General features: G+C 42.8%; 1 protein-coding gene across 1 annotated transcript in view; it reads left to right on the top strand.

Annotated features, from left to right (window-relative positions):
- The first annotated feature begins 1707 nt into the window (after positions 1-1707).
- NT5DC3 (5'-nucleotidase domain containing 3) overlaps positions 1708-12078 on the top strand; it is a 71048-nt gene continuing 60677 nt past the window's right edge. Inside the window, exon 1 of the mRNA XM_051961245.1 lies at positions 1708-1798. Coding sequence (XP_051817205.1) covers positions 1747-1798 — 52 coding nt within the window. The 5' untranslated portion in view covers positions 1708-1746. The remainder of the gene's footprint in view (positions 1799-12078) is intronic.

Here is a 12078-nt window from a genome sequence, read left to right as displayed (position 1 = left end):
GAGGGTTCTCTGTCGGACAGCTGGATGATGAATAATTAACTGGGTCCATGAACACTCTTCCTAAAGGGAGGGTCAAGATAATTCTACAGTGTAGACAAGCCTCCCAGCACTGACCAAATCAGAAGCCTTTAGTGCTTTGCAAGTTGCCATGACTAATAATGCACTTACAGACCAACGCCTCTTCAAAGGCACCTGAAAATTCCAGCTTCTTCAAACTGATGGAGGCTGATTTTTGGATGGATACACTCACAGTTCAGCACTAGGCAGGACCAGGTGGGAGCATAAAGCTATTGAGATTTTCCAACCCAGGGATTCTTAACTTGGGATCATGGATGGATTTCAGAGGGTTCATGAACTTGGGACAGGATTTTTTTTTTTTTTTTAACTAACCTCCAACTGAAATGTGGTACTTTTCCTTCAATTATGAGTTTGGGCAACAAAACCCAATTCTGAGGAGTCCTTAAATTTCACAGGCTGCTAAAGTGGTCCGAGACACAAAAAGATTATATATTATGACAGAAATCTTTCCTAGACGAGGCCTTTAGTGAAGACTCTTTTCTAATTGGAGGCAGCTAGGGAGGGACAGTAGTAGAACCTCTGGGCTCCCTGGATTCAGGGAGAGCTGAGTTCAAGGTTAATCTCAGATACTAGCTGTGTGATGCTGGGCTAATTCACTTAACTCTGCCTCTGGTTAAAATCATTTAGCTACTGAAAACTACGGGATGAAAATAAAAGACAGCGTTTATTTTAGGCTTCATTTAAATATAGCTGAGAAAATTTAAATTTAGGGAGGGAAACTGGCTTGCACAAGACTTCCTGCAGCAGAGGTGTGTGTGTCCCTTGGTCCCACCTTTTGTATAAATGGAAGATGTTGCAATGTTTGGAATTGGGGTTAGGAACTGGAATAGCGGAAGGGGACGCCACAGGCGGCTTCTTGGCCCCTGCATTTATTTCCTTCTGGGGACTCTCCCTCTCTCCGCAATGAGAGGAGGCTGACTTGACCTCCCTTAAGCTAAACGTCCCGAGGCTGCGAGCCTTGTGGGCGGGCTCGTAGTGGAGGGAGGCCGGGTATGGCGGAGGGGGCGGGGAGCAGGTGTCCCTGATCCCCAGCCCGCTGCAGGCCCGTGGGGTTCAGGGCCGCGATCTTCCTCGCGGTCTCCCGGAGCTCAGTCTTCTCCCCAGGGCCCGTTTCCAAGGCTAGCGCCCGGAGGATGGGAGTGGAGGAGGCCGGCGGGCGGTGTCGCTCGCGCTCTGCCCGCCTTTGCATTGGCTCCGGAGGCGCCCCTGGCCCGGCCTCCCCGCACCGCCCCCGGTGCCACCTTGCACCAATGCCCTGGTGCTCTCCCCAAACCGCCTCCTTCTGTGCGCCAGGCGCCCGGGGAACGAAGGCCGCCCCCGCCGCGAGGAAGTGACTTCAGCCGGCCTCCCGGGGCAGCCGGGGAGCCCCCCGCGGACTAGGCCCCCGGCTCCCGGGCGCCCCGCCCCAGCCGGCAGCGGAGCCGCCACGTGCTCGCAGACGCAGCGGCTGCCAAGCTCTCGGGGCGGTGCGGACGTGCCTCCGGCCCCGGCCGAGCTTCCAGGGGCAGGCAGAGCCCGGGCGGCGGAGCCGCAGCCGGCAGCATGGCAGCGGCGGCGCGGGGTCTGCTGGGCGCCTGCCTTCGGGGAGCCCCGGCGCTCGCTCCTGCCGCCGGGAGCCTGGGCTGCCGCGCCAAGGGCTTCTGCACGGCGGCCGGACCTGCCCCGGACATGAAGAGTTACCTGTGGGAGCGCTACCGGGAGGCCAAGAGGGGCACGGAGGGTGAGTGCGGCCGGCGTGCGGCTGAGCGCGCCGGGCTCGGGTCAGAGACCCCCCCTCCCCCAGGCCAGAGACCCCCCCCCCCCCAGGCCAGAGACCCTCCCCTCCCCCGCCCCCCTCCCCCCGGCCAGAGACCCTCCCCCCGCCCCCCTCCCCCGCCTAGCGATCCCTCTGGACAGGGGTCTGGAGAGTTTGCGGTGGAGAGCCCCGCTCGCTCCCGGGGCGCGGTGAGGGCGGGGCTGCTGTCAAGCTCGCTTTCTGTTCACTTGGGCAGACCATTGTCTGGCGCGTCTCCTCGGGACCGGAGCTTTTCTGCGCCGCGTTGGTTCTAAATGTTTGGCGTAAGGGCTGCGGGATTCTCCCCGTCGCGGCGGGACGGGGGAATTCTCTCCGCGGCGGCCGCTTAGCGAGCCTGAGGGCTGAGGCGCCTTGGACAGGAGCTGGGGGATGCCGGGCTCCGGGCTGATGCCGGGCTCCGGGCTGATGCCGGGCTCCGGGCTGATGCCGGGCTCCGGGCTGATGCCGGCAGGATTGCATCTTTAGGGAAGCGGGAGCATCCCTCACCAACTCCTTTAATGTCCCCACACTGATTAGCATTGAACTTGACTTTCCTGGAGCAGTTGTCTCTCGGTGTTGCCCCAGGGAAAGGTTGCAAATGAATGCCTAAGAAACTTTTAAACTTGTCTTCTGGGCAAAGAGCTTTCCTCGCACTTCTCTTCCCCATCTTTCTGCCCCATCCTCCTCTTTCCTTCCCTCTTTCTTTCTCTCCCTCCCTCCCTTTTTCCCTCTCCTTTTCTCTCCCCTCCTCCCTCTCTCCTTTCTCTTCCTTCTCTCCCCTCCTCCCTCTCTCCTTTCTCTTCCTTCTCTCCCCTCCTCCCTCTCTCCCTCTCCTTCTTTTCTTCTTCCTCTTTCTCTCCTCCTTTCCCCCCTTCCCCCTTCTTCTCTCTCTTCCTCTCCCTTTCTCCCTCCCCCCCCCCTCTTTACCTCTCCTTACCCCTCCTCCCCCACCCAATCGGTGTTCTAAACAAACTATAATTCCCTGCTCTTGAGAGGTCCTGAGGCATTTTGATCGAGCAGAGAAGACTTATTCCCAGCTGCTCTTCAGAAAGGGGGGCAGCGTCCTCCAAGCCTGGCCTTGCCTCCTACATGTCTGAAAAAGCCTTTTTATTTTTCAGGCATCTGCTGTCCACATGGTTGGCAATAAGGATGGTGGGCCTTATATTTTGGTTATGTATTAACCTCCATGAAGAGACAGTAGGAAAATTCAAAGTCAGGGTGGCCTTGTTGCTAAGCAGTTGGTGACGGTTTCTTGAATGCACCTGGTGTCCAAGTGGGCTGTGAGCTCTTTATTAACTTGGAACTGAAAAAGCCAAAGGCATTTGTTTTAGTCTTTTATATTTGTTGGAAAGTATCACCTTCAAGTGGCTCCAGATCCAGGATTCCAGGAGAGAAAAATCCCCAAATATACTTTTCCATATTAGGGTCACCCCGGGGGCTGAAATCTCTAGAATCAGGAGCCTTCCCATTAACCCAGAGTGTGACTTTGCACTTGCTCTCTTTGGGCCTTGATTATCTCACTTGTAACAAACATCTGGCCTGGCAACATCATGGAGGACAATGGACTGGGCACTGGGCTTCGAGGCATAGAATCTTAAATATTTAGAACAGGAAAGGACCTTTGAGCATTTAATAGAAATACCTCATTTTATGAGAAAATTGAGACCCAGAGAAAGGGAATGACAAAGTCTCTCAGGCAGTAAATGCCAGAATCGGCATTAAACTCATGGCACTTTTCTTTCTGCCTTTATATACTGTGGCTTAAAAGGGAGCTCATCCATTCCTTTTAGGCAGAAAAGATATTATATACTTTGTCACAGATGAGGCAGTTGAGATTGGTCCAAGATCACATGGTGGTGGGACAAGAATTTGTTTTTCCTGTTTTTTTTTTTTTTTTTTTTTTAATTTACTTCCCTCTATCCTATCGAGGGGATAAGTTAAGGAACATGAAGGCAGTGTGGGAAATTGTGTTTGAAGCAGTACATTCTGCTGCTTTCTCTGTCCTCCTGGCTGTCACTCAGTGTGTACCTTCAATTTCATCTCTGTAAAATGAAGTGGTTGGACTAAATTGGAATTTTTAAGCTGGAGTTTGTGAACTTGGTTTTAAAATTTTTATCAGATATTTTGGTAAACGTATTCCAGCATAATTGGTTTGTTTTTATGAACTTAAAAGCATGACACATATATTGTATCTAGGATATACTGTGACATATTCAATATGTATAGGACTGCTCACCATCTTGGGGAGGGGGTGGAGGGAGGGAGGGAGGGAAAAAGTCTCAGCAGAAGTGAGTGCAAGGGATAATGTTGTAAAAAAAATTATCCAGGCATGGGTTCTGTCAATAAAAAGTTATAATAAAAAATAAAAAATTAAAAACAAAAAAACCTTAAAAGCATGATTTTGGAGAATGATCAGTAGAATACCCTGGACTGACTGAGTGCTGGACTTGGTGGGGGGGAGTATAGAAAAGGCAAAGGACCCTCCCCCTCATATCCCACATTCTCTCCACCTCCACCCTTCCCCATCCCAAACTCCATGACCTAAATTCTACCTCTGCTGTGGAGTAGAGCTGTGATCTTAGGGGAATCACTTCAATTTTCTCATCTGTGGAAAAACAAGGACAAGATGAACCTTTAAATTCCTTTCAGCTCTAAAATTCTGTAATTTAAGTCATGAACAGTTCATCCCATTTCTTACCATTAGAATATTATGCTAATGGTCAGGATGACAAGAGCTAGCAGTTTAGTAACAGTTGGGGATGTGCTAAAGGCTTTTGGCAAACATATTCCAGCATTCCAGCTCAAACTTGACCTTAGCAGTTGATTCCTCCCCACCCCCACCTCCAATTGGCTTGTCCTGCACTTATATTGCTTCTCCTCAAAAGGAATCTTATTTAGAACCTCTCCTCTTGCCCTCTCTCCTCTTCTCTTCTCTCCTCTCCCCTTGCCCTTCTCTTCTCTTCTCTCCTCTCCCCTTGCCCTCCTCTTCTCTCCTCTCCCCTTCCCTCCCTCTTTCTTCTCTGTTCTTCTCTCCTCCTCCTTTCCCCATACTTCCTTTTCCCCCTCCCCCTTCCCCTTTTCTCCTCCTCCCTCTTCCCTTTTTCTCCTCCTCCCCCCTCCCTGCTATCCCCCTTCTCCCTTCTTTCTGTGCTCCCCCTCTCCTCCACACTCTTTCTTTCTATCACATCTTTCCCAGAGCTCAGTGATTCACAGTGCACTGAGAAGCAGGAAAAAAGCAATCAAGGTTTTCATGATCCGAAACGTCTTTCTCTGACATTGGCCACATTTGTCTAGGACATTGGCCACATTGGCTTGGAGGTCCTCGGGCCTTTTCTTGGAACCAACACTTGCAGTGTAGTTTTTGGTGTTGGAGAAGCCAAACTCTTCCCAGGGGGAGTGACAGCTGGGAAAATTAAGGGAAGACACAAGGTCTTGGGTCATATGGGAGCAGATGGTCATCACACACTTTCAGGTGTACTGAAATAGAATAATTGAGAGGAAGGGGGAGCCCATTATCAGAACTAGGAGGGTTGTAAAGAAGCATCTTGCCCAACTTTGGCCCCACAGATGGAGAGAACAAAGGCCGGAGTGAGTCCTTCAAGAACACACGGCTAGTAATTTTCAGAGATAGGGCTGATGCAACTCGCTGCCTCCAGAACCAGTGACCTTTTTGTGTGGGGTTGGGCACTGCTTCGAGAATCAAAGTTTGGTAAAACGTCAGCTTCTTGAAGGCTAGGGCTGTTTTTTCCTAGCATAGAGGTGGCAGATCTTAAGTAGGTGTTTAATAAATGCCCTTTGAATGACGAGTAGAAGTCTGGAATTTCTTTTCTTCTTTTTTCTTTTTTAAAGCTATTTATTTTCAAAACATAAGCTTAGTTTTCAACAGTCACCCTTGCAAAACCTTGTGTTCCAATTTTTTTCTCCCTCCCTTCCATCCTCTCTCCTAGATGGCAAGTAATATATGTTAATATATTATCTTGTATGTTATGTTATATATTAAACGTGTAATTCTTCTATATATATTTCCACAATTATGCTGCACAAGAAAAATCAGATCAAAAAGAAAAAAAAGGAGAAAGAAAACAAAATGCAAGCAAATAACAACAGAGATTGAAAATACTATATTATGATCCACACTAATTTCCTACAGTCAACTCTCTGGATGTATATGGCTCTCTTCATCACAAGATCATTGGAACTGGCCTGAATCATCTCATTGCTGAAGAGAGCCAAGTTCATCAGAATTGATCATCCTATAATTTTGTTGTTGCTGTGTACAATGATCTCCTGGTTCTGTTCATTTCATTTAACATCAGTCCGTATAAGTCTCTCCAGATCTCTCTGAAATCATCCTGCTGGTCATTTCTTATAGAACAATAATATTCCATAACATTCATATACCATAATTTATTCAATCATTCTCCAACTGGGCAGCGACTCAGTTGAAATTTATTTTCTATACATCTCGTTTGCAGTTGTGTATTGTATAGACTGAGAATTTCTTAAGGCCAGGGATTGTCTTTTGCCTTCTGTTGTATCCCCAGCATTTAATACAGCCCTTGGCATGCATAGGGGCATAATAAATGCATGTTGACTTCTTGGCTGATGTTAGTTAATTCATCTCAGCAAATACAAATCAATTCATTTCAATAAATCATTTATCAATGCTGATAGAAGTCTTGTGGTAAGTGTTGGGGATACAGAGACAAACGGGAAATAGTCTAGAGTCAGAAGACATCTTCCTGAGTTCAAATCCTGCCTCAGACACTTCCTAGCTTGGGTAAGCCACTGAACTCTGCCTCAGTTTCCTCATCTGTAAAAATGACCTGGAGAAGGAAATGACAAAACACTTCGGTATCTCTGCCAAGTTGTGGAGAATTGGACAGAACTGAAATGATGAACAAAATATAAAATGTTTCAAGAGAGATGATGCTAAATGGGGAGAAGGTGAAATCACAAAAGACCTCCTGGAGGAAGTGGAACCTGATTTGTATTTTGGAAGAAACTCTAGATGTGAGGAAAAGAGTCATGGGAGACCTCAAGTACAAATTATCAGCCCAAAGAATTAGCTTTCCCACCTCATGATTCTGTTCTTCTGACCATTAATTCTCTGAATAAGTCTTTTTGTTGAATTGAGACTTGTGTTAGATTCCCATATCTCAGGTGTATAGGCAAAGCTAAACTCGGTTTCCCCTATTTTTTCCTTTACTTTGAATTTTGGAAATGCTGTACTTCTTTGATTATATTATGTTATATATAATCAAACATTATGTGATATATAAGATTATATTTATATGATATATTATCTTATAATATTAATCTTATATATCACATAATCAATATCACATAATAATGTATAATATAAGATTATATTATATGTAAAATCAAATATCATATATTTGATTATATTAGATTAACCCCCAGGAAGCTTTGTGTCCTTAAGAAAGTTCTAGTTTATAATCAACCTTTAGCCAACCATATAGAGTAACACTTTCTTTTTTCCTACAAGTGAATTAATTCAAGAATGTCTGATGCGCAGAGACAGCTGATAAATGACCAAAAATCCTCCTTTTAGAATCAGAAATCCTGAATTGGGATCCTGGCCCTGCCACTTATTAGCTGAGTGACTTTAAGGAAATTAAAATCAGATTCTTTGTCTCAGTTTTCACATCTAGAAAATGGATCTAATTGTACTTGCTAGCTTGCTTCACAGAGCAATCAGTTTAATTTTAATAACGTTTATTAGTGCTGTTAGTTTGACAAAACATTTTGCATATATTAACTCATTGGATTTTCACAACATACTTGTGAAGGGGATACCATTTCTGCAACCTGTTTCACAGATAGGAAACTGAGACTGAGAGAGGTGGCTGGCTGGCCAGACTGCCTGGGCAATGCATAATAAATACTGTATAAAAGAACCTCTGAGGCAGAATTCTAACTTGGGTCTTCCTGACTCCAGGCTTGGTACTCTTATCGAGTAAATAGCCCGGTTGTTTACTTTCCTATTGGTTTGCTTTCTGCTGGTTAAAAATGTACCCAAGTTTCCTCTATCTTTAAAAATCTTTTGCTAGATTCTGCCCTCCCTGAGAGTTATGATCCTATATCCTGCCTCCCTCATGTGCCTCAGTTTGCACATCTCAAAAATGAACTGGGGAAGGAAATGATAAACCTTTCTAAGAAAATCCCAAATGGAGTCCCAAAGAGCTGGACACATATGAAAAATAGCTGAGCAAAAAAAAGAAAAATTATTCCCCTTTTAAACTATTTTAACTGGAGGATTCCAGTGAAATATCAATGAAAGTAGAGTCAGAAGATGGAGTGTATTGTAAGGAGACCAGTATCATTGGATTATGGTAAATGTGGGAGGAAAGCAGTAAGATGTATTAAAAAAAAGAGAGTCTGGAAAGCTAGGAAGGGACCAGACTATAAATGGCATTAAAAGCTAGCTAGAAGATTTTTAGATGTAATAAGGAGTCATAGAAGTTGATTGATTTGAGGGAATTGTGATGTGGTCAGATTCTTCTTTAGAAAGATAATTTTAATTTTAATTGCTAAGTAAAAGAAAAACTGAAATAGGGAAAAGCTTGAGGTTCAAATGAGATTATTTGAAAATGCCAAACCCTTTGCCAAGTTGCAGAAATATATTGTGGAAATTAGCAGTTATTATAGTGGGAATGAATTTCTATGGTTTATTGCTAAGCAGGCTTAAATAACAGCCCTTAGCTGTCTTCTCACCATATAATGATGATATTATATTGCATACAAAAGGGCATCTGAAGATTAATGCTCAAGTAGTCTGGGAGATTTTGTTCCCTCTCTTGCAATGCAGATACCAGCTCTAGTCAAAGGTATAGTTCCTGGGCTGGGTGCCACAGGCCAGGAAATTAGTAGAGTTTAGCCAGAAAAAAACCCAAAAAAACAACTGGAAATTTAAACTTGGATTTATTCTGAGCCCTCAATTGAGAAACATTTATATTATATGCATTCGTTTTTTAAAAATTATCCATCCATTTGTTTTGATCTCACCTTCATGTCCAGATCTTTCCTTTCCCTTTCTAGAGAGCTCTTTCTTATCACAAAGAATAAAAAAAGAAAGTGTGTGTGTATGTCTAAGAACTAACCGTACATCTCCCAAGTTTGACAATACCATATTTATAATCCCCATCATCTCCCAAGGAAGATATGGAAGGTATATTTTATCCAATCTCTGGGATCAAGCTTAGTCAATAAAATTGTACTATAAATATAATATTTATGAACTGTCATGCTGGGATAGCAGAGAATTGATCCCATATACATATATATTTAGATATTATATATGTATGTATATATATAAATAAATATACATATACACATATATGATCTTATCACTACATTATTTTGCTTGATATGATTATACATATATGCATATATAGATACATACATGTGTATATCTAAGTATCTAAGATAGATACTATCTATAAAATTTAACCATTCTATGTACATTATTTTCCTTGATCTAATTATGCAAATATACATATGCATATAAATACAAGTATATATGTATACATATGTATATACATACAATCTCCCCACTCTACATTGTTTTGCTTGATCCAATCATACATACATATACATGTAAGTACATACATATGTGCACATGCCTTTTTACTAATCTGTGTACATGATTTTGCTTGATCTAATTATTGGCCTAGTTTTACAGATAAGGAAACTGAAATTCAGACTGATGAGGTAACCCTCTCATCATCATAGATACCCAGTTCTATTTGGTTGCATTGTTGTCTCCCACTCTGTGGTATTTCTCAGTGATCCCTTTTCACAAGGACCTTGTAAGTTGAGATGAGATCCATAAAGTAGTTAATGGATAACACAATATCACCCGTATAACAGCCATGGTTTCTGGTAGAATCAAGTTATTAAATTGTATGATCTGCTAGACCTGGATGGTGGAGAATAAGAAAGTAGGATTGTTAAGATGGGACAGTTTTTAGAGACTCTTTGACTTTTCTTGATCCCATTTGGGATTTTCTTGGAGTGGTTTGCCATTTCTGTTTCCATATCATTTTACAGATGAGAAAACTGAGGCATTCAGGATTAAATGACTTGTCCAGATACAATAAGTAGTCTAAGGTAAAATTTGAACTGACATCCCCTTGGCTTCCCAGATGGTGTCAAGGAAAGTCAGACCTGATTGAACATGACCAAACCACAATAAAAACTCCTGATTCCTTGGCTGACACTTTATCCTCTGTGTTGCTCAGCTAGCCCAGTCAGAGGCAGTGTAGTAGAAAGAATACTGGATCTGGAGATGTAGAACCAATTTTAAATCCTGACTTTGCTATTTTCTACCTATGTGATTATAAGGAGGGATTTAAATTAGGTGATTTCTAGAATTATTTCCATCTCAACATGTGCCATCAATCTGTCCTGACTTATCAGGAAGAAGTCTGGTCAATAAATCTGAACATGAATAGAATAAGGTGCTAAATAAATTGTAAATTGCTCTAAACTTACAGTTTTACAACTTTGTAGTGCCATCTTAAACATATCAGATTTGCTAAGATTATGGGAAAAGAAAATGATAACTCTTGGAGAGGATGTGGGAAAATTGTTGATGTAGTTGTGAACTAGTCCATCTATTCGGGAGAACAATTTGGAACTAGGCCCAAGGGGCTGTTAAACTGTGCATACTCTTTGATCCAGCAGTGTCTCTACTGGGCCTGTATCCCAAAGAGATCATAAAAAGGGGAAAAGGACCCAGATGTGCAAAAAATTTTTATAACAGCTTTTTGTAGTGGCAAGGAGTTGGAAATCGAGGGGATACCCATCAGTTGGGAATGACTGAATAAGTTATGATAAGTGAATGTGATGAATTGCTATTGTAGTGTGAGAAATGATGAGTAGGTTGATTTCAGACAAATCTGGAAAAATTTACATGAACTGATGCTAAGTGAAGGGAGCAGCACAGGAGGCCATTGTACCCAGTAACAACAACAGTGTGCAGTGATCAGCTTTGATAGATTTGGCTCTTCTCATCAATATAGTGATCCAAGACAATTCCCATAGACTTGGGATGGAAAATGCCATCACACATCCAAAGAAAGAATTGTGGAGACTGACGCTAGATCAGAGGATATGATTTTTCACTTTTTTTCTTTCTCATAGCTTTTCCTTTTTGTTTTTCTCTCACAACATGACCAATATGGAAATTTTTTTTTTAAACTTAGTTTTAAAGATAAAAGAGAACTTGAAAGTCACCTAATCCAACTCACTTATTTTATGGACAAAGAAAGATGAAGAAGACGACTCAGGACCATACAGTTACCAAGTGACTATATGCATTTCTTAAGCACTTCTTATATGCCAAGCACTGGGCTAAACACAACTGGTGGTTGAACTCGGGTCTTCTTTTCTTGTATAGAAATTTTTTGTTTGATTTTTTTTTTTTTTTTTTTTACCCTGCTCCTTGGTATAGCCAAGGGCCACACGATCAGTTTTATTATATTTTAAGAGGGTGTGATAATTCTAAAGGGAGGAACCGCCTGGGACTAAAATGAGCCAGTCCCCAGAATCAGTCTTGGATATAGGCCAGCCATATTGGTGACTCAGCCTGGTTTCTGTTACTGAGTTCCAGGAATGTCTTGTATTAAGCACACAAGAACACAAGTGATACCTAAGGGCCCTTACAGTTACAGAGTACATTTAGGAACTGTGAACTGATTCATGGTTTGCTTTTTCTTAAAAGGTCAAATGGATGCATTAAAGTGGGAGGAGAGAGAGAATGAGGAAATAAATGTGACCTGGTACTGGGTAGAAGAAGCAGCTTCCTCACTTTCAAAAGTTTCCTTATTCTTTAGATCTGTTGTGTTTATAAATCTGTGCTGCCAGGTGTGTCATTGAATGTGAAAGAATGAATACAAGAATGACAAGGAGAGATCTACTAACAAAGTTTCTTTTGTACTTTTTAAACTGAGTCAGCCCATCAGCTAATCAAAAAACATTTATTAAGTACTTACTACATTGAAAACACCATGTTAAATCTCTAAAGCTATTAAGCCTCCCTGGGCTTTAATTTTCTCATATGAAGAATGAAGGTGTTCTAGGCTGGCCCTGACCCAGTCTAGTCTGGTAGCATATGTTTGATATTGGAATGAAATGAGATGCTCAGAGGTATCCAAAAGTTACTAAAAGGAGATTTATTTAGCCATAGGTGGGGGGAAATT

The sequence above is a fragment of the Antechinus flavipes genome, chromosome 5 (assembly GCF_016432865.1).
Source record: "Antechinus flavipes isolate AdamAnt ecotype Samford, QLD, Australia chromosome 5, AdamAnt_v2, whole genome shotgun sequence".
NCBI classification, from domain to species: Eukaryota; Metazoa; Chordata; class Mammalia; order Dasyuromorphia; family Dasyuridae; genus Antechinus; species Antechinus flavipes.
Note: the sequence above shows the minus strand (reverse complement) of the source record. Positions and strands in the feature narration are given on the sequence as shown.